The sequence below is a fragment of the Acinonyx jubatus genome, chromosome D1 (genome assembly GCF_027475565.1).
Source record: "Acinonyx jubatus isolate Ajub_Pintada_27869175 chromosome D1, VMU_Ajub_asm_v1.0, whole genome shotgun sequence".
NCBI classification, from domain to species: domain Eukaryota; kingdom Metazoa; phylum Chordata; class Mammalia; order Carnivora; family Felidae; genus Acinonyx; species Acinonyx jubatus.
In genome coordinates, this window is record NC_069390.1 from 33151533 (window position 1) to 33179309 (window position 27777).

Here is a 27777-nt window from a genome sequence, read left to right on the forward strand (position 1 = left end):
CCCATATCTGCATGGTGGGCTCACTACCACATTTGCATTCACGTGACCCAAATCCAATGAATCCTTTTTGGCTGTCTCAACCCTGTTAACTCCAATCAACATTTCAGTCAGCGCAAGTGTGTAAAAATTGTCTGTCAGTTATGTCTTCATTTTCTGAAGCTAGCTCACTGAGAATGTGTGAAGCACATGTAAAGATGAAGATACAGGTCTAATTTGATAGGGACATTGTATCAGAGTTAATAGCTCGAGGTCTGAAGGTGACAGACCTGGATTCAATTCTGAATTCTGATACTTCCCATCTGCAAGCACTTCAGAAAGTGATACATTCTCAGGGCATTTGGGTGGCTCAGTCAGTTAAGCATCCGACTTCAGCTTGGGTCATGGTCTCACATTTCATGGGTTCAAGCCCCATGTCAGGCTCTGTGCTGATGAGAGCCTGCTTTTGATCCCCTCTCTCCCTCTCTGCTCCCCCCCCCACTTGTGCCCTCTCTCTCTCTCTGTCAAAATAAGTAAATAAACTTAAAAAAACGGAAGTAATATACCCTCTCAGCTCAATTACTTCGTCTGGAAAATACAGGATGAAAATGACCTGCAGGGTTGTTATGAAATTTGAATGATATGCTATCTATGAACAATTTAACATGGTGTACCTGATTAAATCTGCACATGAACCAGAGCAGCCAGATGTGAACGTGGCTGAAGGAACACACACCACGATGACTGATCTTATTGCATGTCCCTAATGTCTGCTTAACTCTCTTACTAGCTGATCATTTCTCACATTCTTTAGCCTCAAACCTTCCACTCCCTCCTCCCACTTAGGCTCAGCTGTCAGCTTTGCCTTTTATTTCAGTGGAAAAATAGAACTCCGAAGAGAACTTCCAAATATTTCCACCACCATAGGCACCAACCGGCCAGTGTCCATGTCCTTATGGCATGTGATGTGTTGTAGATATATTTGTAAATTTACCAATGTGTATTACATATATATATTACATATATATTTGTAAACTTGTCTTTCTCTACCGGACTGTCAACTCCCTATAGACAGAATCTTTGTCTGTTTTGTTCACCACTTCATCTCCAACACCTAGAACAGTACCTGTTCTAAAATGTAGAAGACACATATTTGCTGAATGAATTCACAGTACATGGTGGGTGTTCAATAAATGACATCTTTATTAATATTAGTTATTTCCCAAGATTAGTTATTCCCCAGCTGGCTAGTGGGGAAGAGAGTCAAACACACAGATAATGACCATACAGTGCAATAATTGCAGTGACACAGAGATAGGAGCCCACATGAATCGCAGCCACCATACGTACAGGTGAGAGTGATAGAATGGTATTTCATAGAACAGATACTCTTTAGTCAAATCTTGACTCCGCTATGTATTGTCTCTTTGACTTTGGACTAGCTATTTAATTTCTATCTTTTTCCCCTTGTGTAAAATAGTTATAATGATGCTGCCTTTGTGAGGTTGTTGCTAGGACTAAATAGAGCAATAAATATTAGGTGCTGAGCTCAGCACCTGACACAGAGCAGTGCTTTTAAAAATGTAAAGAAGGAAGATTGGTGAAAGACTAGGAGCAGAGATAGAGGAAGAAGAGGGTGTATGATGTTGGTAGTTTAGACAGAGGGTTGGCGGTGGAGGCAGTGAGATGTGGATGGATTCTAGATTATTTTGATAATAGGGCTAATGGGTTTTCTCGATGGATTGGGTGTGTAGTAAAAGAGACAGAAGAGTCAAGGGTGATCCTGCTGCCAGAGAACTGGCGTTGCCTCAACTAAGATGGGAAAGAGTGGAGCAGGATTCTGTAAGACCATCTGTTCCCATCAGGGGGGCTGTCTTTCTGCTGGCTTCCTCATTTTTTCCTTATTGCTCCAAGGAAATCACTTTATAAATTCCCTTTTGGCTGTCCATCGTTTATTTGACCTGATCAATTTATTCTGGGCTAGAAGCTCCTATTATGTCCTGTCAAAGATAGAGCTTAGAGATTCTGTGCTTCTTTCCTGTATGAACACATTGTTCTCTTTAGATTCCTTCCCTTTATCTTCATTACTGAGATTATCTACTTTTATTTTTAAAATTTTTTTTAATGTTTATTTATTTTTGAGAGATAGAGAGACAGAGCACAAATGGGGAAGGGGTAGAGAGAGAAGGAGACACAGAATCTGAAGCAGGCTCCAGGCTCTGAGCTGTCAGCACAGAGCCCGACGTGAGGCTCAAACTCACAAACCACGAGATCATGACCTGAGCCAAAGTCAGATGCTCAACTGACTGAGCCACCCAGGCACCCTGAGATTATCTACTTTTCAATGGTCATGAAATTATAGCTAGTTTGGATCAGGGATTTTTTTTTTTCATCAAAGGATCTAGTTCGTACATGGAATATGATATATCTGCTAATGGCTGGCATTTTCATCTGTAGCAACCCTTAGCTAATAGATAACAGCCACTTTCTTCCAATTTCGCTGATCACCTCAGCTTCAGTAAACATTTCTACATCCCTGATTGGAATTAAGTTGATAGTTGCTCAGTCTTTTCACTGTCTTCCTTAAATTTATTTAAATGAAACTATCTGCCAGGTAGATGAAATTTTGGCTCAGACTTCAAACCAATGTCTGAGCGATTAAAATCCTTTTCATGGCAACAGTTCACCTCCAAGCCACTCTTATGTGTTTAGTCAGGAATAAGACATGATTATTCTCTATGTAAGGGGAACTCAAGCATAAGACTTTGTCATGCCACTATTGTTTATTTCCCCTTCTGTCCTTACCCAAATACTCTTTGCTACACCTCTGCTCCTATGTTCATGGCTGACTAAATTGGAGAAAAAAGGGAACAAGTACTTACATTTTATCATTTATTTTTCACATTCCAAAACTGAGAGTTATTGCTTTCTTTTTGTTTTGTTTTGTTTTAAATTTTTTAAATGTTTATTTATATTTTGAGAGAGAGAGAGACAGGCAGACTGCAAGTGGGGGAGGGGCAGAGAGAGAGAGGGAGAGTCAGACTCAGAAGCAGGCTCCAGGTTCTGAGCTGCCAGCACAGAGCCCGATTCAGGGCCTGAACCCACCAACCGTGAGATCATGACCTGAGCCGACGTCAGACGAACAACCAACTGAGCCAACCAGGTGCCCGTGGTTTTTTGTTTGTTTGTTTGTTTGTTTTTTACATATGGAAAAAGTGAAGTTCAGGTCATTTATGAAACTAAGTCAAGTCATACAGCAGAGAGTCAAAGCCAGCTTTGCTGACTCCAAAGCCAGTTCTCATTACGTAACACAGTGTTGTTTCACAGGTGAAGAGTGGTCTCAACATACCACACTTCATTTTCTGTCTCGAAAATTCTAACAGAACTGTTTTTGAAAAATGTGTAGGTTTCTGTTGTTATGTTACAGGCTTGCATTTTAGTATTGCCGGGGAAATAAGGTCTATTTTCTGGGCTTTCCTTCTCATCTGTAGTTTGTAATTTGGCTTAGGGATAATATAAACAGAGGGTGGAATTGTTGGCAAAGGGCTTCACTGGGATGTGAGGTGGGTCTTGCAGAATGAATGGGTGAAGTCTGTCCATACAGGAAGAATGGAATAAGTGATGGAGGAAACAGTCAGAGCTTGGACAAAAGTAGGGATCTACATGGATGTGGAGGGGCACCAGACTGTGGGATGTGGGTTTAAGAGTTTATCGTGCTGCAGTGAGACATCGGAGCAAGGGGGAAGGGAGATGAAGATAGGCATCAGGAAGAACACCTTGCAGGGCTGTGCAAGGTGGGTGTGAATAGAGGCCATGTTGTTTCAGTAAGCAGGCCATGAGATAATAAAAAGCTCCAACTAAGCTGTTGGCAAGAGGGACAACCTATGTAATTCCTTCCCCCATAACCTGTTGAGTATCAGTCTTCTCTGGGCAAGCGGGCAATGTGCATAGAAACCTGATGGCCAGTGGAAGAAAAGGAGAAAGAATTTCAATAACAGAATTCTGCATTGTTTTTCTTTTCATTTTTCTTTCTTTTTGTAAACTGATGTACTGTTCAAGAGGGTCAAGCCCCTCTCAAGGATGTTCTCTAGTTATTTATAGCTGCTTTTGAGAGAACAATGTGAAGATGACATGAGTATATATATAAAGTGCAACATTGCTTTTCACCCAACCTGGCACCACTTAAGAAGGTGAGTAGGTACCATTTCTATCTACAGATGAAGATTTGGCGCTATGGAAAAGTAAGTGGCTCAAAATCACAGACCTAACAAGGCCTAATAGGGTCAAGAGCACTCATATTTTAGTGCTATGTTGCTCTTTTGATTAAGACCAAAGTTACAGATTGAGAAAAATACAAAATTTTGACACAATAAATAAAGTTAAAGAATCCACTGAATGGAGTAGAGCTTAAAAATTATTATTTTTTAATTTACTGTTAGAAGTTAGACAAATTAACAGAATGTATAAATAGCAACATCATTTTTTGACATCTTTTTTTTCCTATAGGGATAAGACAATTGAAAAAACATCAATCAAATTTTTTTCCACTGACATATTTGAAAGTTTGGGATTGGAATTTCAAAAAGGAAATTTTTTGTGTGTGGTATTTAATTTCTCAAAATATTTTTAAAATTCTGAATGCTAGGTGATTGCTTTCATGTTTATTTAATAGAGAAATTAAATATAATTTAATAGATTTTTAATGTGATGATATTTCAAGGAAGAAATTTAAGTACAATGAAGATATCTATTATCCCAAAACTAACGTTTTGTGTTTAAATGTTCTGTCATCTTGAAGAAGCGAAGTGGAACCAGAAGTGAGAAGTAGTAGATTTTTAGTCATTTGCCCTATCTTTTTTTTTGATGGGCAAATCTTCCAATGTGTAGGCACTAGCAAAGAGGACAGGTTAAGTATATAACTTATGTGTAGGTTTGGCAAAAGTGATCCTGGCATATGAAGCAATCTAATTTCACTTCTTGAAATTATCACCATTTGGAATTTTCTAAATTTATAAATTCAAAATTTGCAGTCCAACTGCCATATGTTATAAAATGCACTCCTGGGCTATAAGAAAAAAACAAGCCTAGTTTGTGAGAAACTGAAGCTGTCACTCATTGAAGAAAGTCCACTCTACTTTTACTGTCTTTGAAAAAAAAAAAAAAGAAAAGAAATAAATGTACTTTAGTGTAATAACAGAAAATCCCTTTTCCAAGAGTAAAAAACATTAGTATATTTTCCTTAATTTTGGAGAAAATATGAAAAGGAAATAGACTGTAATCACTCTTCCTTAAGATGCATTTGCTTTAGGCTCTTAAATATATGCTCAGACCTTTTCAAGGCTTTGAGACACCAGCTTTTTAAGGTCCTGCTCAGCATTAACATTAGCTGATGCAAGGAGGCTTCATTTTACGAAGTGGTTAACTAACTAAAAAATGATTTTTTAAAAAAAGAATATAATTAGTATTTTTTATCTAAGAATTTTTTTTTATATTTATCTATTTTCAAGAGAGAGACAGAGGGTGAGTGCGGGGTGTGCAGAGATAGAAGGAGACACAGAATCTGAAGCAGGCTCCAGGCTCTGAGCTGTCAGCACAGAGCCCGACTGGGGGCTCAAACCAACAAACCGTGAGATCATGACCTGAGACGAAATCGGATGCTTAACCGACTGAGCCACCCAGGCACCCCTTATCTAAGAATTTTTAAAAGTCATAAAAGAACATACAGCCTTTTAAAAAACGTTCTGTAACATATCCAGTTGTAAAATAGACTTATCTTGAATATTTATCTCTGAGGATGTGATTATGTGTTTTCTTGCTGGAAGTATGGATGGAGATAAGAAAAGGCGAAAGGAAGGAGACCTTGAAGTTCAGAAGTGAAAACTGACACTAGGCAGAAGGCTGTGGGAACAATGTCCGGACCAGTGGCATTGGCTGCGTCTAGGGCACCAGGCTCTTCTCAAGCAGGGAGGCTCCTGTCTTGTACTCACTGACAGGACAAGGGCAGCTCCATCCCATGTAGGGACTTTAGACTCTTTAGACATGATGCCCAAATTTATCAGGTACAATGCAGAAATCAAGGGGGATAATAAATGGTATGTAATCCAGAGAACACATTGGAAGACATCAATATGGCACAGAGGACAAATGAAGTGAAGTACACAGACGTTCAAGACACCTGTATTCATTTTATAAAAATCCCAAAGACATTTCTCTGAAAGTCAGTAGGTCCATGGGCAAAACAGAATAGAGACTCTTCTTAAACATATGAAGACTTTGAGTGTGTCTCCCACCTGTGTGTCAGAGTGCGAGCCTGGGTAAGGGCAGGAAGGGAATGTTGACTGGGTCCTTCTTTGGGAAGGAAAGGCATTTGGGTACCTGATGTGATGGGCTGATCATTCTGATGCAGCTGTTTTTTAACAGAGCTGTTCTGAAGCCACTGACCTGGCAGCCCAGATACAGTGGGGACATTCTAAGGCAGCCTGAAGAAACAAGCTCCCAGCCCTTTTTATAATTACCAAATAATATATGAAGCAAAGACCCTCACTCCATCCCTGACTTGCACTGCAGACTCCTACCCCTGGGGGTTCAGGAATGGCCAAACTATGGGGCAAGATTTAGGGACGGGGTGAATTGTCAGTTGGGAGTTAGACACACTTATTGTGTTCACTACTTGCCGAGTAAAAAAATAGTGATCTTTGCTTTTTTGACAAATCTCTGTAAAAATAGCCTCTGTACCTGACCTACTCTGTTCTTTGTGCCATAATAAAAATCTTCATCTTCAAGGAAACACATGACCTTCTGCAAGAAAAGGGGAGCTCTGCCCCCCCCCCCCCGCCTTGTGAAAGGCATAGAGGTTCTACAGGGTCCTGACAGTTACAGAGAGTTTTGACTCCCTTTTGTGGAATGTTCCTTTTGAAACAAAAGAGGGGCTGATGGCTATAGACTGATGGCAGATAGCTATGGACTAGTTAAACGGACAGGTAAAGACTTGCTCTGCTGTATCAAATTGAGGGGAAATGTTCTTTTCTGATTGTGCAATGTACTCAGTCCCTGGGCTGCTGAGAAAAGTGAGTGGCCTGCTTCCATTGAAAAAAAGATTTTCTTCAAATTACAATCTTTTAAACCTCAATTTGAAATAACAAATATTATTAAAGTCAGAGAATAGTGTACAAATATTTCAGTACAAATTCAAAGAGGTAGGAAAATGAGTACTCATTCTGAAACTGAATGTTAATGGAAAGAACAAATATTTAGGTTCATATAAGAAAGGTCATGCTATATATAGATTTTTCCCATTTCAGTCTTATCAATTATATTCTGGGAATTTTGCATCTTGAAGTTAAACACAAAAATTAGTGTATAATTATTTCTTTTTCTTATGTTGATTTATTTTTGAGAGAAAGACAGAGCTCAAGCCAAGTAGGGTAGAGAGAGAGGGAGACACAGAATCTGAAGCAGGCTCCAGGCTCTGAGCTGTCAGCACAGAGCCCAATGAAGGGCTCAAACTCACGAGTTGTGAGATCATGACCTGAGCCGAAGTTGGATGCTTACCAACTGAGCCACCCAGGCCCCCTAATGTATAATCATTTCAATTTGACATGGAAGCTAAAATACAATTACATTTTTTTAGTTTATTTATTTATTTTGAGACAGAGGGAGAGACAGAGAGCCTGCTCTTGTGTGTCAGCTGGGGAGGGACAGAGAGAGAGAATCTCAAGCAGGCTTAATATTGTCAGCGCAGAACCTGATGCAGGGCTCCATCTCATGAACTGTGAGATCATGACCTGAACCAAAATCAAGAGTAAGATGCTTAACCAATGGAGCCATCCAAGAGCCCTTAAAATACAATTACCTTAATAAAAATCTTCATATTTCCAATGTTTTATTACAGTTTTCAATGTTCATGCATTTGTCTGGAAACATTTACACACTAGGCTTCAGCTTTTAAATTGGTGGAGAATTGAGAACAAGTTCAGGAACCTCTTGTCCTACAGGTCAATATATGTTTCTCTTAAATACAAATTCTTCCCCATCATCTCTGCTACTTCCCTAGGCTAAGTTCTCAGTGCTTTTTGTAGGACTATTTCTAGATTGTGCTATGGTTACCCTCCTCCCTGTCACTCCCCACTCCAGTCTACCCAATACAGATGACCATGACCAAACATTTCTGATAAAGATATAATCATTCCACTCTCTTTTGTAAGATAGATAGAAACCAAGGACCAAAGGGGCTACTGGGGGAGGGGAAAGCAAAATCACAGAAAGAGGAAGATAAGAAGACAGTCACGAGCTTTGTAAGCATTTGAGAAATTATATACATTTGGTCAAAATCAGAATGGATATAACTCTGAATATATAAAATGCATCTGAAAGAAAATAAAGCTAACTTCTTAAACTTATAAAGATATTAAACTCATTTCTCTGGCCGTATAGGAAGAAAATCAGCCTGGGAAATGAATGGAAAGGAATACACCTGATTTCTATGTTGTGAAAATGTCCTTGCGGAAGGTTTTGGACTGAGCTCCTTAGTAGGGCACTGAGGCCGCTTCATGGTTAGGCACCTTCCCTATTCCCTGTGGCTTTAATGATTTTAACTTCACCAATATTAAACTAACTGGTGTTTCCTAAGGCTACCCTGGTATGTCACACTTCCATGATTTTCTACATGCCCTTTTCTCTGTCAAGAATTTCCTTGCTGTCTTTGCCTGACAAACTGATTCTTTAAAATCCAGCTCACATATTCCTGGCTTCAAAGATTATGTTTTTGTCTCTTCAGATTCCTTCCTCTGTGTTATGATTAACCTTCTTTGCATGCTTTCTTGCACTGAAATAATGGATTGTACTTATTTCTTTTCATGGCTAGGGTCCCCCTCCTAGACATGATAAATCCTCAAGGACAGAATCGGTGTCTTTTTTTTTTTTTTTAACTTGGTATTTCCTTAAGGAGCTTCCTGAACAAAATAGATGCCCAATATATGTGCAACCAGATCAAAATTTATGATGGAATGACTATTATCCACATCTTCCTTCCAGCTGTGGCTGTCCATTGACAAGAGTCTTTTCTGGCTGATCATCATGTCTTTTCATTTTTGAAATTGACAGCTAATGCCAAGGGAAGATCAAGGAAAAGTGGTTTGCATCTTGATGCCAGATTTTAAAAGTCTTTTCTAACTCTAAGGAAAGAGCAGAAGAGGTAACATGGCCACTGAGGATGAAAAACAAAATCCTTCCACAAGTGTAACAGAGTTTGTTTACATGTTCTGGAGTATAAATGTTTGAAAATAAGTGATGGCAGTTCAATAAGGTGTCAAATTCTACAGGCAAAGAGCCAGAGAAGCAATACTCCAAAAATGGCTCATTGCTTTCTCCTTTACCCCACCAACTGCACAGCTCGGGGATATATTTTAAAAATCTGATCTTGTTTTAAACCATTAAAGTATTTTCCAGTGTCTAAATAGCAGCCAGTTCTCCTTATATTATTCATGACTGCTGCTGTCAGTGTGACTGGGTTTTTCCACAACTTAACTGAGTGTAGTATCATTTCCACTTTGCTACTGCCTGATAGTACTGAGAAATATAAGCTATAAAACTGCATTCGTCAAGAAATATTAATGGAGGAGGGTGGCTGTGTCTTTTTACAATGCTTAAAAGCCTAAGTTGTAATAATAAAAAGTTGGCTTTTATTCCCTGCAATAATCAAAAGAAGAACTTGAAGGAAATGAAAGCAAAATCCAACAGGATTACAAAATTAGGGCAGAGTGAAGGAAAAATATTTTGAGTACCAGAAGAAATCTAAAATAAATAAAAAAAATAATAATACATTTGTGAAACTGCTATTTGACCCAGACAATTGCTACTCAGTTATGTAACTGGAGACTCCTTGAAGTCTCTGTACAATACTCTCACTGGGGAAAGGCAGGATAAACATCTTTTTCTGGATACCTATCTGGATTCCACCAGCTAGCTGGGCTACATAAAGGAGACAGTGGATTCCTGGTGGTTTAGACAGAAAGCACCAGAGCAAAACCTTGTCAGTTGTCCGAATGATGAGATAAGGCCATGGAGGAACCTAGTTCTTTTTTTTTTAATGGTTTTATTTATTTTTGAGACAGAGAGAGACAGAGCATGAGCAGGGGAGCGGCAGAGAGAGAGGGAGACACAGAATTGGAAGCAGGCTCCGGGCTCTGAGCTGTCAGCACAGAGCCTGACGCAGGGCTCGAACTCACAGACTGTGAGATCATGACCTGAGCTGAAGTTGGATGCTTAACCGACTGAACCACCCAGGCACCCCAGAGGAACCTAGTTCTTGACAACACCGGTCTATGCCTGAACAGGAAGGGAACAGTATCATGCCCTATTTTTTTTTTTTTAAGTTCATTTATTTATTTGACAGAGGCAGAGACAGTGCAAGTGGGGGAGAGGCAGAGAGAGAGAGAGAGAGAGAGAGAGAGAGAGAGAGAGAGAGAGAGAGATTGAGAGAATCCTAAGCAGCTTCATGCTGCCAGCACAGAGCCTGACACAGGGCTGGAACTCAAGAAACCACAAGACCATGACCTGAAAGGAAACCAAGAGTTGGATGCTTAACCAACTGAGCCATTCAGGTGCCCTCATGTACTATTGATAACCATAGAACAAGGTGAAACTGTGTGGTTCAAGCTAATTAATTAGTAACATCTCCACACCCAGTAAACTGTTGCAAATCTCTCATTTAAAACCACCTATTATACATGTTTGAGAATTTCAGATCTGAAAGGAGTCAGGTGAAATCTCTGTTTTGGTGTCACAGATTTCAACAGGGCCAGTCCAATATATCTAGTTAACAGTAGAAAAGAAAGTTCAAGGATAATTGCCTTGTTAGTGTATTTGTAGAAGTCAAGTTCTACTAAATATATAAGAATCATGATATTTTTAGAATCTGCCTTTGACTCACATAGTTTATGATGCAAATCTTCAAACCATACAGAGAGCAAATAATTAACTTTCTACCTGAATTAAGTACTTCTTTTATTCTGTCTTTCAGCTCAAGAATGAAGACTTTTTCCACTGAATCCAACTATTGCAGATTTTCGGAACATTTTTGTGGTCACAGATTCTCTTGAGACCCATTGAACTCTCTCCCCACACAGATTTGCTGTCCACATGCATGCACACACACACATGCTCCCATGCACACTCAACACTGTGCACATAATTTCACTGGGCTCTGGGATCACATAATTTTATCTGTGGATACCAGGTTAGGAGTTCCTGTTGGGTTGGTTTTGTGTTGTTCTGGCTTTAGATAAAATTAAGAAGGGCGAGACTGCCTTTGGTTCATCCCTCTCCTTTGCCGTGGACACTCAGTGTCTCATGTCTCGTGTGCCAGGTTTCACATTAGAGGACAAGGGTACCAGTATTCTGTACTTTGCCTTTTTCTGCCTCTTTTGAATGTCCAGAACTCCTCTATATTTTCTTTCATCTCTACCCAAATGATCTGTGTTTGGTAAATCATTAAACATCCTGCCTAAATTATAATAATGTTTTAACCAAGGCACAAGGGTTTATATTTGCTTCTGAGCAAATATCTTACCATAAGAGTTTTAAAAGACATTGAAGACCATGGCAAGGTTACCTGGCAAAAATAATTCTCTTTGGAGTTTTTCTCTGGCCTGCTGTGAAAAGCATCTTTTCTTCAGCCAGTCAGCTTCAAATTCACTGTAATGCTCATTTGGCCACGTGATATAAACCTTATAACACAGAAAGCAGATATCACCTATATGTATATTATGCTTCTATGTACTTTGGTTCATTATTGCTCTGTTTTTTAATGTTAATTTAAGATAAGCAGGGGATCCACCTAGCCCTTACTTCTTTTACTTTTTACTTTATTTTTATTTTCACTTATGTACTCACACGTATACAATGCTCTTTTGGAAGACAGGCGAACTGAAAGCCAAAGTGATACATCTGAGCTCTGAGGCCCCTTAAACATCACAGAAAAAGTAAAATGTGACTCAATCTGAAGTTCTCATTCTGTATCTCCTAAATCTGTTGTTTCCAAAATTTCTGTGATGACTTAAAGTGAGCTATCACTGAATTTAATATTCCTTCCAAGAGTATCAGAACGAGGAAATGATGAGGAGGAGGCAGATCATAATAATAAATGACAACAGCACTCTGAGTGCATCCTGTGTAACGAACACTACAGGCATAACTCCTCTAGTCCTCATACAACTCTAGAAAGAAGGTACTACTCTTATTCACATTTTCCAAGCGAGGAATGTCTGAGTAAATATTTCTAAGGTCACACAGCTGGCAAGCGGTGAACCCTGGGAGTAAAGTCCTTCAGTTCAGATAAAGACAAGAGGGGGAAGAGCCATGAGCTAGCTGTCACATTTGCTTTTCTGAGAACTATCCTCATCACTTTGGAAGAGAGAAACACAGGATGGTGGTCACATCTACTTGGTGGTTTTGAGAGGCTTGTTTTCCAGAGTTCTAGAGCAAGCCTTGCGTATCGACTCACTCATTTGACTAAAACTACAGTCGTCGATACAAGTTTTTCAGTGTTCACTGCATGCCGGACACTGTGTTAAACATTTTTACCCATATTACCTCACTGAATTCTCATGTAATCTCTACAAACAAGTTCTGTCAGTTTCCCTATTTTACAGATGAATAAACAGAGGCCCAGAAGCACTCTTGTTATTATAGAGATAGTTTGATTGTGTCTTCAGGGCTGTTCACGAAATTCCTTCACGGAAGGAATAATGAGCAATACTGTAAGTTTTATTAAAAACAGTAGTAGTGATAAAACTACGAACAACAATAACAGAAGCTTCCATCTACTGAGCATGCTTGCCTTGTCCCGAGCACTACACAAACATGGTTCTCTGTGTAGTTATAGACATGATCAAATGAAACATAATCCCTTCTTTAAGTTATTGGACAGTAGCCCCTTCAATGAACTGGGGAGATAAAGGAGAGATAATTTAGAGATAATTACCTTTTTTCTGTCAAACGTCAAGCCTTTAATACCAATGTTCACATCAAGAGCTTCGATGAGAAGTTTCCGTGCTTTTGCAGAATCCAGGTAGCAATCGGGGCACTGGCAATTGTCTCTCAGCCATACAGCAGGGTAGAGAGACTCCGCACCGTCATGCCAGAAGATCTGCAACAAGTGAGCCCCATCCACCACTTCTGCCTTTTGGATGGCACAGTGCATGTTTCTGGTTCTTGCAGGTGAATCCTGTCAGCTGCCTGCTGTGACAAATCTGCGTTAAAAGGAACCTCAGGCGGCTCAAGTCTGAACTTGACTTCTAAGAGTGTGAACAATTCAAGTGGACTCTGGCTCCTGCTGTTCAGTCAGCTGCCAGAGTCTGCGGCTTGACTGATCAATGCTGGGACCTTTGTTCTGATGAGAGTATCTCATATGCTGTAAACAGAAACACAGTGACTGAAAGTACATAAGATAAACATGCTGAGTCAGGATCCAGATGAAAAGAATGCCTTGTTTCTTCCAGAAATTTTAGATAATAAGTTCAGAACCAGTGACATAGGCACTTTGATAATTATGTTTGCATGAAAGCTCTGAAAATTTTTTTAAAGGAGAAAAACACTCCACAAATTGGAAGTATAACTAATCATACCTGTGCTATTTTAACTGACATCCAATTACACAAGCCTTTTGCAAAAAAAAAAGTGTTTTTATGATACTAAATTAGTAAACTTGGTCTACTGATGGAAATTTTAATGCAATTATTGATTGTAACAGATACTATAATCTGGTACATTGTGCCATTTCTATCCTACCATTTACTTTTTGACTAATACAATTCATTTTCTAAGTGCAGTATGAAAGTTCCCAGGCTCTGCAGGCTTCCCATTCTCATCTTGCTTGATTTTGTTCTCTGGGATTTTCTGTTTTGATATAATGTGCCTCGATATTTTGGCTCATTTAATCTAAACCTTTACTGGGTATTTTTATGAACCTTCACTTTACTTTGGAATACATGACTTCTTTTTAGTAAGAAACACACCAAATTTGAGGACATGAAGTATGTATAGGAAAGGGAAAGAAGCGAAAAGAGGCACAAGGTATTATGGACTGAGTACATCAGTGTTGATTACGATTCCATCAATGACCACATATTTGGCTTTCAGAAATTGTGTCAGTGCTCTGAATTTCACTTTCTTCATACATTATTTTCCAGGACTCTAAACTTACATGGGAGAAATAGAACTTACATGGACAATGTAGAATTTATGTGGAAAAAGTAGACCTTCTTAACTTGTTCCATATAACGATTAGCCCATCATTAGTAGAAGGTGACATGTGATGATAGAAAGAAGACTTCATTGCCTTGGGGTGAAGGGGAGGCACACACACATACACACGCATACACAGAGTGACTGTGTAACAATTCCCTTCTAAGTACCAGGCACTGCAAGGCACCGGAGGGTTCAATGACAAGCAGAATAAAATATGAAATACAGAAAATAGCTCTCTTTATTCGTTCTTATATATACAGTTAAACTTATTCAAATAATACTAATCTTCTTTTTAAAAACATTTATTTATTTGTTTGTTTGTTTGTTTGTTTGTTTAGTGTGTGTGTGAGAGAGAGAGACCATGAGCAGGGGAGAAGGGCAGAAAGAGAGAGAGAGAGAGAGAGGGAGAGAGAATCTTAAGCAGGCTCCATGCTCAACACAAGCCTGACTTGGGGCTCAACCTTACGACAGTGAGATCATGACCTGAGCCAAAACCAAAAGTCGGATGCTTAACTGGACTGAGCCACCCAGACACTCCATAAGCATCTTCTTTGTGTCTGATATGCTGCACCAGAAAGTTCAAAGATTACCATGAAGTTCCAGAGTTCAAGAAGAAGTGAGATGATTATGAAAGTAAACAAGAAAATACAGCTTGGTCCAAATGGCACTAAGAGCTGTCTGAGAGGTTCCAGGACACTTGCTTAGAGAAGACGTCTATTTGAGGAAGTCTTACAGGATGTGATCAATGCTTCTGAATGCATACTAATTCCTTGTTCCTCTAGACACCCATATGGAGATGTGGCCATGTTTACCAGACATGTGGTTATACCAAGTCTTCTTCTCTTTACAAGGCTATGTTTTATCAGTGGGTGGCAAGCAGATGAGAGATAGAGAAGATTCTGGTTTCAAAGCAAATAAACACCAACCTGGATGATGGAATGTCCACAGGCAAAACAAAGCAGGAAAAAATCCATATATGTATGCTAATTTGTTTACCTTGTTATTCTTTTTGCTACTTAACCTGATGTATTTATAAACTGATGGATTATTCATTTGCTAAAATTACTTGCCAAGAATCAAAGGCAAAAGGTACCTCAAAATATCAACACACACAAAATAAACATATGTAGCTTTCAAGCTCACCCTCTTTATACTGAGAACATAGCTATCTTTTAAAATACATTTTTCATATTGGTCCTGGCCTGATTTTTCAAAACAGCACAGGATGTATTTATCCCCCTGTAATAGTTCTTCAATTACAATGAACCATAATCAAGTGCCTTTTCATCCCTCTCTTCTCTAAATCTACTCAACTTTTCAGCCTTTGCTTTATAATATGTGATCTCTAGATTATGTACTTTTCAGGGTGCATGGTCACTTTCCAGTTTACAAATGTTCTTCAAAATGTGTGGCTTCGAATTATACAATATAGAACAGATAGGATATTTCTAGTATAAAAAAGAAAAATTAATACCTTAATGAAGAAAGAAGGTTGTTTTTCTTTCTTTCTTTCTTTCTTTCTTTCTTTCTTTCTTTCTTTCTTTCTTTTCTTTCTTCTTTTTTTTTTTTTTTTTTTTTTTTGCCTTGAGAGTTTGGAAGCATAGTGGCAATTGTTTACAGGATCTTACAAAAGAATAGCTAGTTTGGTTGTACAATAAGAATATTGGTTTTAATTATATTGATGGTAAGATTACAATATTAGTAAGAGTTTACATTTACCAAATGCCTTCTTCATGCCACTCATATTTGAAGTGCTTTACATACAATGACTCATTGAATATTCATTACAACTCAGTGAAAAATGTACTGCAATTACCTGAATAAGCCACAGAAAAAAGAGGTTAGGGGATATCAGCATACTGATGATAGTAGAACCCGTCTTATGTTCTCCAAGGGAGTAAGACAATTAAGAAAAAAATAAATCTGCTTCATTTATGTTTATCATCAAAATTCCATGTATGTTGGTGTATACTCGAGACCCGACTCATTTTCGAAAATGTGTTCATTAATGAGTTTGAAAATGTTGTGGTTCAAAGGATTTTTATAAAACTAGAACTTGATACATTGATTCTTGATACATTGTTTGAAGGGCACATTTTCCACCATAATAAACATTGTCCCTGTGCTTAAAGATGACACTATGCCCATATCCCACTTACTGTTGAAGTGGTAACACCTAAAGGCATCTGTACCAACAAACACTAATTACATTCCAACCTGCCATTTGAAGCCTTCCACCTCTCTCTTTTTTCTTTCCTTCTTCTACTTAACACGTTTGAACTGGGGAGGAAAAAGCACACTTCCAGATATAGGGAAACCTGACTCTTTTCCCCCAGCCTGCTTGGCCAAATGGATATCCTGAGGAGGGTTATTTCAAGAGAGGAGGTGTCATCAGGACCAGGGGCTGATGGGAGTTGCCTGAGGCACACGGGAGAGTGTGGAAGAACTGGAAAAACTTGGGTGTTGCTGAAGGTAAGTTGTTTGGGTATCTGTGAAGGAACCTGTTGGGTCATTTCTACTCTTCACTATCCTTTTGTCAGTTTGTGACACATATGATTGATAATCTAAACAAAAGCAGGGAGAAATGGGAAAATGATTTCCCTCTTTAACTTATCTTGGTTTATTTCAACCTCTATTGCAGCAAATGCAACGAACATTCAAAAAGAAAGAAATATCAAGGATCATCAGTGTTTAAAGGCAAATTCTTTCTGAAACTTAAACGTTTGTACATGAGTGTAATTTGTTGAAATCTGTTTTTCCATTTAGCCCACTTGACCTGTTAAAATTGAGCCCTTTTTAAGTTAAGCATCATGGACATGTAGTTATTTGATAAATAATTGTGTTTCTCTGAATAAAAAAAAAAAAGGAAAAGTAAATATTCCTAGCCATAGATATAGATATAGATATACAGATATACTCTTTGTTAAATTCATGAATATATGCTAAATTACGGAGCACCTATAAAACAAAAATGTTTATTTGTTTTAGGACTAAATTATTACTGAGCTTCTCCTCATTCACAATTATACTTTGGTTTATGAAGTATCAGATTGGTTTTGGTGGGAAGGAGGAGATTTGCTTGTCCTGAAAAACAGATTTTGGATAAGGGGGATTTCAGTCTGAAAGAATAGATTTCTTTTAACTTAATCCAATCACTTGTGTGTGTGTGTGTGTGTGTGTGTTCCTTTCTAGCTGACTCACCATATTTTTCCCCTTCAGAGTTATAGAAGTTTATTTGGGACTCCTGTTTGGCACAACTAAACTGTCTGTTTTAGAGATTATCCTACTTCAGCAATGGGTGTGGTTTTTGTCTTTTTAAAATTTTTATAAATTTGAGTTTTGTCAGCTCGTTTTCTCCAGCAATGTTTGGAAACTTGAGAAAGTAGCTCTGAAAGTTATTTTATGCATTGATCTTGGAATTAAAAGAACCTGGAACTAGAACTCTCAGAGCCTGAAAGAAACAACTTGTGATATAGGTGGGCTAAGTGCCCTCATCTGAAATGCAAGGACAATGGAAGCTCAGAGATACTGAGTGTGATTTGTCCAAGCCCGCAAGGCTGGCTAGTGGGAGAGGTTGCTCCAAACCTAGGTTTGCCAGTTCACTGTGCACATATAAACATTTTCTAGTTCTAATAAAAGAGAGTGCAAAAATTCCTTGAACACTAATTACAGCTAATTTGAATCATAGGTTTTGGATAGGATTCTCAGGAAGTTGATGCAGAACCTTCATAGTTACTTTACATAAAATTTAAATTGATAGAAATTAATATGTCTGAGAAGCCAGATTCATCTATTGGATTACTCACCCCTAAAATAAAACACTATAATTTTTTACTATTTTTCATAATAGAAGGAAAGAATAGAGTGGACTTATGTTATCGAATGTCAGTATCTGTTAATTTCCATTTCCCTTCTTTAGTTAAGTCATCAGACCTGCTCTCAGATAGTAGGATTCTCTCCGGTGTTTGACCTCCTGATTCTAGGTAAGTAAGATCAGAAAATAATCAAAATGCAAGAAATATGCAAATTGCATGACAGAGAATTTGTGTGTGTGTGTGTGTGTTGTATGCATAAAACTATTTATTTTGCACTTATTATGTTATAGCCCCTCTGCTGATGCTTTCAATTACATAAACCTTATTTAATTCTTATTTAATTCATGAAACTATGAATTTAGTGCTATCACTTCTATTTTACAGGTGACCTTGAGCTTGGACAAGTGAGGTAACTGACTTGAAAGCAGAGGAATAGTAACTTGACCACTACTCAGTACTACATCATGGAGAATCTGTGGCTGAATAATTTTCCAGGCAATAATTTTAAGTTACCAAAAATGTGTTATTAAAATAATAGCCAAATCTCAAGTTTGTTGGTTGTTAGTTGACCTCACCATCCAACATTTCATCACTGCAAGAAGAGGGCAGAAAGTTTTCCAGACATTACACCATAAAGGCTTAGAAGGTATTACTATTATTTTCTATATCAACTTTTAAATCATAAAACTAAACTCATTTCCACTTGGTAAGGTAGAGGCTGACCAGACTGTGAGTGTTTGAGTGTCTGAACTTTAGTATCATTTGAATACATGCCCACTCTACTCATTACACTCGCTACCTAAGAGTCTTCAACTTGTTTTTTATTTGTTTTTAACTTGATTTAGTGAGTGGCTGAGCTGCTTAATAATTCATGAATAGACTCCTGTGAGTAATGAATTCTATAAAGTCATTAGGAAAAACAGTCCCCATTCTCTTAAGTAGGTTTACCATTCTGCCTGCTATCTTGTTTAAAGTATCAAATTTTGTGCAAACACTTCCTTCCTAAGTTATAAAAAGGAAAACTTTTTTATAAAAAGCTTCACTCTGGTAGCATTGCCACATTCAGACTGATACTTGTACATCAAAGTGTTTGTTTGCTGATATGATGTATATTTTTCTGGATCTAGATTTTATGACTGCTAAATCTTTGGACCAGAACATATACTCATTATGAGAAGTCCTATGTTTTATAATAAAATCAATTCAAGATACCTGGCATATCTCTTCTTGAGCTACATTCAAAAGCAAAACAATTGAAAGCACACACAAAGTTCAGTCTTAATTGATCAGTATTCTAGAAAAGCATGTTACATTCAGCTTTTTGGACTTCACAAAGGGCCAAGGTATATAATATGCAGTCCCTGTCTTTGGGTTGGATTGTGGATTATTCAGTGAATATTTCCAAATCCAGCCAGAACGCTCCCTTTCCCACCACCCAGCCTGTTTTTTAGACAGTATGCTCTCTGTCCCCTCTGTGTGCTTTCTGGATCAGCTTAGGGACTGTAAAGTAACTTGACTACTAGACTAAGCCAAACATAATTGGGAAAGGAAAGCTGCCAAGAAGCAATCAGATCCCCTGCATTCCAAAATCAAGCCTATTCCAAATGCCTGATGGACCATCCCCATCGCAGCTCACACGGCTGTAAGACACATGTGCCTGGATTTTCAATTGGATGCCCCCTACCTCCACCCCAATCCACAGACCTGAAGCCCTTCAAATAAAGCAAAGATGAGCTCAGTCATACCTGTTCTCAGATGTGCTTTAGGCGCCAAATCATGCAAAATTTACCGAGGAAAGAAAAGGTCAGCTTTGATCCTCAATGTCTTTTGGGGGAGGGAGCCTCCTGGTAACCTGCACATCCCAGATTGATCTGCCCGCAGTTTCCCTATGTCTGACATCTGATGTAGTGCTATTACTTGGGAGCCTTTCTTTCTGCTCCTGGCGGCTCCACAGAAGCCCTGCCCCCAGACACAGCTGAGGTTTGCAAATGAGGAAGGATGTCCCAACCTGAAGGTGTAGCAACTCCTGAAGGGAGCTGGGAAGGAGAAAAAGAGAGAGAGAGAGACGGAAGGGAAGGAAGGAAGGAGGGAAGGGAAGGGAAGGGAAGGGAAGGAAAGAAGGAAAGGAAAGGAAAGAGCTTTTATGACCTAGAGGAGAAGCAGTTAGAAAGAGAAAGTACTTGAACACCTATTAGTGCCTGAAACCACAAAACCCCCAGACTCAGTGCAAAGCATTGCCTTAGTTCAGAGTTTTCCTGATAGAAGGAAAAGCAGTTCTCACCTGTCTGGTCTCCTGACCCTGAGCCAGCAGCAGCAACCAAAGCAAGTGAAGGAGACTCCTGTCTCATCTGTTCAAACTGACAGCTCTTTTACTCTAAAAGTCACTTGGAGAAAAGACATTGAGATGAACATTTAACAGGGAGAAGCTACTAGCTCCCACCTCAGCAGAGGTGAGGTGATGTCTACTTGCCCATAGAATATTCCATTTGAGCCTCTTTGGAGGGAGCTTGACTATTTCAGGGGCAGGGAGGAAGGTTGGGATGGGTCCCCTTAAGCCTGATGCCCTCCTTCCTCCGCAGCTTTGGCTGAAATGAACAGTAGCTGCCAGAGACCCTGGGGCTTTTCTGAAGGCACCTGGTTGCCCAGTGACTTGACTCACAATTACACAGGCCTGAGGGCAACAAAAGGGAAGGCCGGGGTGAGCAGTGTGCCAGGGACCCAAAGCCTGGCTGCCAGGCATTCAGATGGAGAGTGCCCAGTGCAGGGGGAGGGCTGGTGGACGAGTCTCAAGTCCTAGTTCCTGACGGGGAAGAGAGTCCATTAGAAGAAAGTCTACAGATGACAACTGAAATCCAAGGGAGAGACACTTGAGCCCTGGGCCTTTGTCCCACAAAACCACCCTTCCCGAAAGACACCGAAGCAGCCTCAGCCTGCAACTTGTTGCTTCTTGCCTGAAGGACTCTCACAGCTGTGAGACAGGCACGAACAAAAGAGCTAACCATGGAGAGAGAAAATGCAGCCCAACTCTCCCATGGCCTCTGCTGTGGTTTCTTGCCCAGGACAACTGCCCCTTCCAGAACTGCAGTGTTCCCTTCCTCAGTGATGCCTTGTCAGCGACTTCCACAGTAAAATGTAAACGGTGTCTCTTCATTTGTCATCCCCTCCTCCATCTTCCTTCTTCCTTTCCCCCAAGTCTCTGGGTCAAATTACTGACACCCAGCGTCCAGTGAAAATAACAGCAAGTTTTATTCCCAAGTATGGGAGGAGAGTATGTGCACATGGCAGGCCCTCATAAATGTTGCCAGCATTTTAAACCCACGGTAACTGAGGTTATATGTATGCCAGAAGCAATCAGTTCATTATATTTTAAACATTCAGATGACATCGTAGACACAGATTCAACTAATTTCACATTTTGTGCTTTCATAACCATCACTGGAGTAAATTAGGTAAATTCTATTCCAGCTTTAAGAAAGTTGTTGAAAAAAAATGTGTTGCACATACATGGCTTCTTACAGAAGAGTAAAACAAAACAAAACAAAAACAAACCTATCAATGATTCAAGTTTTGGTTTGTTTTTTAAGTTTATTTATTTTGGGAGAGACAGAGACAGCATGAGCAGGGGAGGGGCAGAGAGAGAGGCACAGGGAGAATCCCAAGCAGGCTCTGTGCTGCCAGTGCAAAGCCAGACATGGGGCTCAAACTCATGAAACTGTGACATCATGACCTGAGCTGAAACCAAGAGTCAGAGAGTAGGATGCTCAACTGACTTAGCCACCCAGGTGCCTCAACAGTTCAAATATTAAATCCTGCACATAAAGAATTAATTCCCACATCGGACACAAACAACAAACAAATCCTACTCTTGACGATGTGAAACCTCTTTAAGATGAAAAAAATACAACGAGCATTTCTCAGAGGACTTTCTCCTATCTGTTTTAATGTTTCATAGTCTTCAGCTTGCTTTCACATGTGGCTGCTTACTGTACTATCCTGGAAGCAGCAAACCATATCAAATTCTGGATTTCAGATGGAGAAAATGAGACCATGATGGTTCATGAGCTATAGAAGGTGACCAAATGTGCAAGAGACACCATTGGTACCAGAGCCAGAAATGTGGACACTTTGCCCATGTGTTTTTGTTTTTGTTTTTTTTTTCAGATTTAAGAAAAGTTTATTTTTAAAATTAACTCCATGCTAAGTACGGCTAATGAACTTACGTGTAGCCAATGCGTTACACATTAGAAACACTGAAATAGAAGATGAGTGTGCACAAACAAAAGATGCTCTGGATTTCTTGAAAGCCTTCTTCGGTATTGCCCCAACAGAAAGATGGGAGGAAACTGCGAAAGATCTGACTCAGAGATTTGAAGGTGGGTGGTGTTTCCAGAGGAGGAAGTCTGGTGATTCCAGGGGCAGCCTACTTATATTGTACCATATTTAACACACCATGATGCTCAGGGAGTTGTCTTGGGTTTGAGAAGATCTTCTAGATGGCAGGACTAGTTAGCTTCCATGAAATCTAGTACCTCTGGGAAAATTCTGCTGCTTACAAATTTCCTATTTTGAAAAAGGAAAACCGGTAAGATTTACAAAGAATACTTACCGTATAAATAGGTGGTAGATAGCAGTGTTCTTTTGGTTTCAATTTTAGTAATTTTCTAGAGGTTTAAAAAGTACAAGAAAGGTTTTAATATTAAAATAGACTGTAATTTATATTTAATTTTATATGAAGAAGGCAAACAAAATGGCCCATAATCCCACTGCCCTCACATGATTAAGAAAAATATAGAAAGATAAATGAAAAGTAAGTCTTTCTTCTCCTTCTTTCGAATTCCTTTCCCCAAATGTCATTTCTGTTTCATTTTTTTTTGGCCTGTATTCAAATATTTACTATAGAGATGTGTAACCCAGTGGTGTGCTGTTAAATACTGAACAACCAGTTCTTAGTGCCCACAAGGTCCTAATCCTCAGGTAAATAACAAAAATGTTTTCATCAACCATGGTGAAAGGTCCCATGAGCAAGGAGTGAGCCCAGTCTAGAAATTGCAAAATGATTCAGCCAGGTAGGTATAAGGAACATTTGCATTGAGTGGGAAGCTGTCCTCAGTCTGTCCGATAACAAATACTGTGATGATAAATAAATATTAATAATCGTTTTGCTAACTAAAATAAATAGCTAGGCTCTGAATTTTTAGTCATTTGGTTTCTAAGAACTTAGTAATTTCTGAGTAAATAATAAGCTGTCAATAAATGGCAAATATTAATTTTTTTTTTTTTTTTTTTACTTGGGCTGAAGAAAAGGGTGGTAATATAGCCAATTTGATCTTGGGGATAATTTGTTTTAAATAATTAAATGATTATATTTCCTCTTAGCGGAACATGAACTCCATGAGGGCTCTGGACTCCTGTATTCAGTACTGCTCTTAGAACAGGCAATCGTGGCCTGTGTTTTGGGGAGCTCTACTCTGGCCCTCCTTCATCAGTACTACTCCCCATGCGTGATCCATCTGTGAGACCAAGGGACACACCCAGAACCTGCACCAACCCTTCCATTCTAGATAATGCTCTGCAAGCACAGGCCCTGAAATTTCACACTAGCAAAGACTTGTGCCTACTTCTAGTGTCTGTGAGTATTCCCTTCTCTTTCTCCAGGCCACTGAGGTTGCACTGTGGCCCTGGTGTGTACTCACATAGACCAGTGGGATGAGCCAGGAGCAGCTGTGTATGGTGTATAGAGAGATGAATTTGAGATGTGTATTCTGGAGTATCCACACAGTCTCCCTCCCTGTGCAGGATGAATCTTGGGGTAGGATGAGAAGTGGAGGGGTCTGTGGCTCTAGAGTCTAGGGACTGGCCTTCCCTCCCTTCCCAAATTCTGGTACGGAACAAGGCATCTGGGAATTCTATTAGTTTTGTTGTTGTTTCAAATTTTTATTTAAATTCTAGTTAGTTAACATATAGTATAATATGGCAACAGGGAATTCTAAATTCAAGCTTGGACTTCTACGTTATTATGAAGATATATTTTTCAAGGTTGGAGGATGGAACATATTTTATTCAACAGTTAGATTGTTAAAAGCGATGGTAAGTGTTCAACAAGATACCCTCTGAAAACAACCACCACCACTACCTAATATGTAGCATTTGCCATTTGATGTAGTGGATATATCTTCCTGTCATGGCCAATTTCAAGGTGCAACATTTCACAGATGCAACATTACTGCACATGAATTTGGGAAGAGACGCATCCAGTTGGCTCTTAGCAGCTGGCTGATAGAAGCTGGATCCAGAACATCACTGTTTATAATTTTCAATATTTAGACATAGAGTATAGGGGCTTCAATGTATACTCTCATCCCTGGCCCTCCAAATGTTAATGATGCAACCTAGTACACAGAAAAGTGCTGGCATGTAGTCGACCTCTTGAATAAAAAGTCCTATTAGTTGTGTGACTTTAGGTAAGCCGTTAATCTATAAAGTAATCTGTACTTTACAGAGTTCTTGACCAAACTATACAGTTCATGTAAAAGCATCTGGCATAGTTCTTGGCACCTTATATATAATCAATAAATGCTGTTGAAATAATGGATAATTGGCATTCAATAAATGTTAACATCTTTTTTATTATCATATTTGGGAAAAATTCAAATTTTTTTTATTTTAAGCCATTCTTAGGTGTTTGTAATTTTCTGCAGCTGTCTCTTGGTCAAGACAAATGCCCATTTCTTTCAGGGTTTTTTTTGGAGAACCCTTTGAGATAGACATCTCGTTTTATCCAGTTCCCAAGGGAACAGTGCTCACACAATGTTACTCATTTTAGTAAGTTTGGTAAAATTCCATTTGGCTACAAGTCTATTATCTGAGCCTAGGGGAGAAAGGCTGTATTTTCCTGTACTCTAACTTTGTTCTCAGCTGTATTTTGTATCCTGCTATAGTGGAGAGAAAAAATGGCTTCGAATTAATACTTAAGATTTAGTCATTCCATATATTATCCTCAGCGAGGGATATATTGAGTTTTCAAGATGAACATTTGAGAAATAGGAAGTATAAAGGATTCAGCAGTGGTATTCTCCTCCTCACCTGCTTGGTTAATTGCATGAAGCTTAATGATGAGTGATAATTTCTACTTGAGAAGGTTGTCACCCATGAACATATTCCATTGGTTGGTAATTGATACACTTAGTATAAGCATCGTTTCTTTTCAGTAATCCTTAAATAGCAGGTATCTTATTTCTCATGAGGATGTTTGCTTTCTCCTAAAGTATTTCAGTGTTGCTACCATGTGTTCAATGAGCCATTTGTCCCCCTTCTCAACATTTTTAGCAGTGAGACATTTTTTTTCTCTTCACAGTGCCACAAATAGTTTTTCATTTTACCTACAAATTCCCACAAAAAATTGCTTAGATGAATTCTGTTTCTATAACTTCAAAACTTTGGAAAGAAATCTCTCGTAAACATAGAAAAGATCTTGTCTGGGAATCTTCCTTTATACTAGTAAAAATCAGTTCTTTCTCCAAAATATCTCCAAAAAAGAGTGTTCTATAATCATATCACAACAGAGTGGAAAACTCATCTGATAGGCTGTTAATGACAGCACAGTTTCATCAATAAAAATATCAACTTAAAGGCAGAGCTCAGGAAAATCATCAGTATATGTAGAGTATAATTAGCCATTTAGAAGAATCTTAGACATATTCTGATCTAACAATCTTATTTTCTAGATCGTTACACTGAAACATGTCTAAGCTAAAAACATTACCAACCCAGATATCATCAGGGGACACTGTTGAGATTTTCAGTTGTATATTAGTGAGAATAGGTTGGGTTATTGTGCATAAATTACAGCAAAAGCTTGGTAGCTTAAGACAACTGAGGAAGGGGTATTTGCCCCTTGACATGACATGCCCATCGTGGTTGGGTAGTGAGATGTGCTCCATGAGCTCAAGGATCAAGATTGATGAGGTTCTGAAACATCACCAGATGCTGTGGCAGAGGAACAGTAAGAATGGCTAATCATGCCTAGAATTTAAAGAGACTCCCACCTGGGAATGTCACCTGTCAGTTCACCCATTTCACCAGTTAAGCAAGTCATTAGTCATGTATCCCTTCAAGGAGGTAGGGAGCTGCAATCCAACTTTGTTTTTGGAAGGAGGAAACTGGAATATTTGTGAACAGCCCCAATGTCTGCAAATCCTTACTACTCCTACAGTTAAGATAATTTTCAAATGTGTGAACTCAGACATAGATAGATAATAAACATGGAATATACTAAGGCATAATACGACTTTAAAAGAGATGTTTAGAGAATGCAGTTATAACAATTAATTCTAGAAAATTATAACGGCATTTAATGGCTAATTGGCTGAAAAGTTTCTTCCATCTCTCACCTGACTAAATTAGTAAGACCCAAACAGTTGCAGGATAAATGATGTTAAGATATCTAAGGAAAGGATCAGTAGGAAGGTGAGGGATCATTAGAAAACAGAAGTTCAAAGGGGAAAGCTGATACCCTCCTTCCAGCACCACCAACGGATTTGGCAATACAGATGGATGCATTAGTGTCTGCTAACACATCCCAATAACATTTGAGACCCACACGTAGTTCTTGCTCAATAAGCCATTTTTACATCAAATTTTAACTTTCATGGATTTCTTTTTTCTTAGAGGAAGAGAATGGACTTCTCAGGCTAATATGAATATTTAACATTGGAAGTTAAGGGTTCTTATTCTAATTCAACAAGTTGATCTCTAGTTTATAAGCTTTAGTTGAGGCAACCTCACTAAGTCTTATCAACTCTGGGAGACTGATACTTCTGGATCTACATGGCTAATAATTGACTGTGGGAAATTCACTTAGGAAATCCTACTGGATAAGACCCTCCACTCACCAATCAGGTAACCTGGCAACATCTGAGCTCCTGCCTCAACCATTCCTCACCCTCCCAAAGACGTTACCCTCCAAGTGTGATGTGAAAGGTGCTAGTTAACGTGCCTTCTTAATATGATCTCCATTCTGCCCAAAGTCAGTCCAATAGTGGTGTTACTGGGTGGTGAACTGCACAATTCCTCGGTCCTTGTCTTCTTCAAGGAAAGAGTTCAGTGGACTCAATAGAAAGTTGAAGCGGCTAAGGTTTTGTTTGGCAAACCAAAGGTACAACCTAGAGCCATAGGAGGGGGCTGACCCAAGGGTGGGTAGCAGCCGGCTGAGTTCCACATTGTGTGTGTGGTTTTTTTTCTTTTTTTCTTTTTAACGTTTTTATTTTTGAGACAGAGAGAGACAAAGCATGAATGGGGGAGGGTCAGAGAGAGGGAGACACAGAATCCCAAACAGTCTCCAGGCTCTAAGTTGTCAGCACAGAGCCCAACGCAGGGCTGGAACCCACGGACGCGAGATCATGACCTGAGCCGAAGTCGGCTGCCCAACCGACTGAGCCACCCAGGCGCCCCTGTGTGTGTGCGTTTTTTAAGGGGATCTATTTGGTCTCCTCCTTCCTATCTTATTGTCATACCACCCTCTGGATCCATCCCAGTTTCCTCCTTCCAGCCTTTGGCGCAGGGTCCTGTCTGCCATCTTCCCATGAGCGCCTAAAGCGCAACTCATGGGGGGGTGGGGCTAAAACCTCCATGTAAGCAATATTATAATGATATTATAATAGTCTTGGGGTTACTAGAGGACACCGTTTTCCTTAAGTGTGCATGCCCCAAAGTTGGGCCAGTCCCTGCAGCCCCTATCTCC

At 39.2% G+C, this 27777-nt stretch overlaps 1 protein-coding gene and 1 long non-coding RNA gene across 3 annotated transcripts in view; one reads left to right on the plus strand and one right to left on the minus strand.

The window, feature by feature from the left end:
* Positions 1–19998, minus strand: part of BBOX1 (gamma-butyrobetaine hydroxylase 1) — a 58254-nt gene extending 38256 nt beyond the window's left edge. The window contains exons 1-3 of one of the 2 annotated variants that reach the window (XM_027072966.2): positions 19784–19998; positions 12959–13387; positions 11588–11702 (exon numbers count right to left, since the gene is read on the minus strand). In XM_027072966.2, coding sequence (XP_026928767.1) covers positions 11588–11702; positions 12959–13177 — 334 coding nt within the window. In that variant the 5' untranslated portion in view covers positions 13178–13387; positions 19784–19998. Of the gene's footprint in view, positions 1–11587; positions 11703–12958; positions 13424–19783 lie in introns of those variants that run through there. The other variant, XM_015066888.3, reaches the window with a different exon arrangement.
* Positions 14928–18843, plus strand: LOC113603432 (uncharacterized). Its single transcript, XR_008290420.1, has 3 exons — positions 14928–15201; positions 16560–16695; positions 18423–18843. It is a non-coding gene; the product is annotated as an uncharacterized LOC113603432 (long non-coding RNA).
* Positions 19999–27777: the final 7779 nt, after the last annotated feature.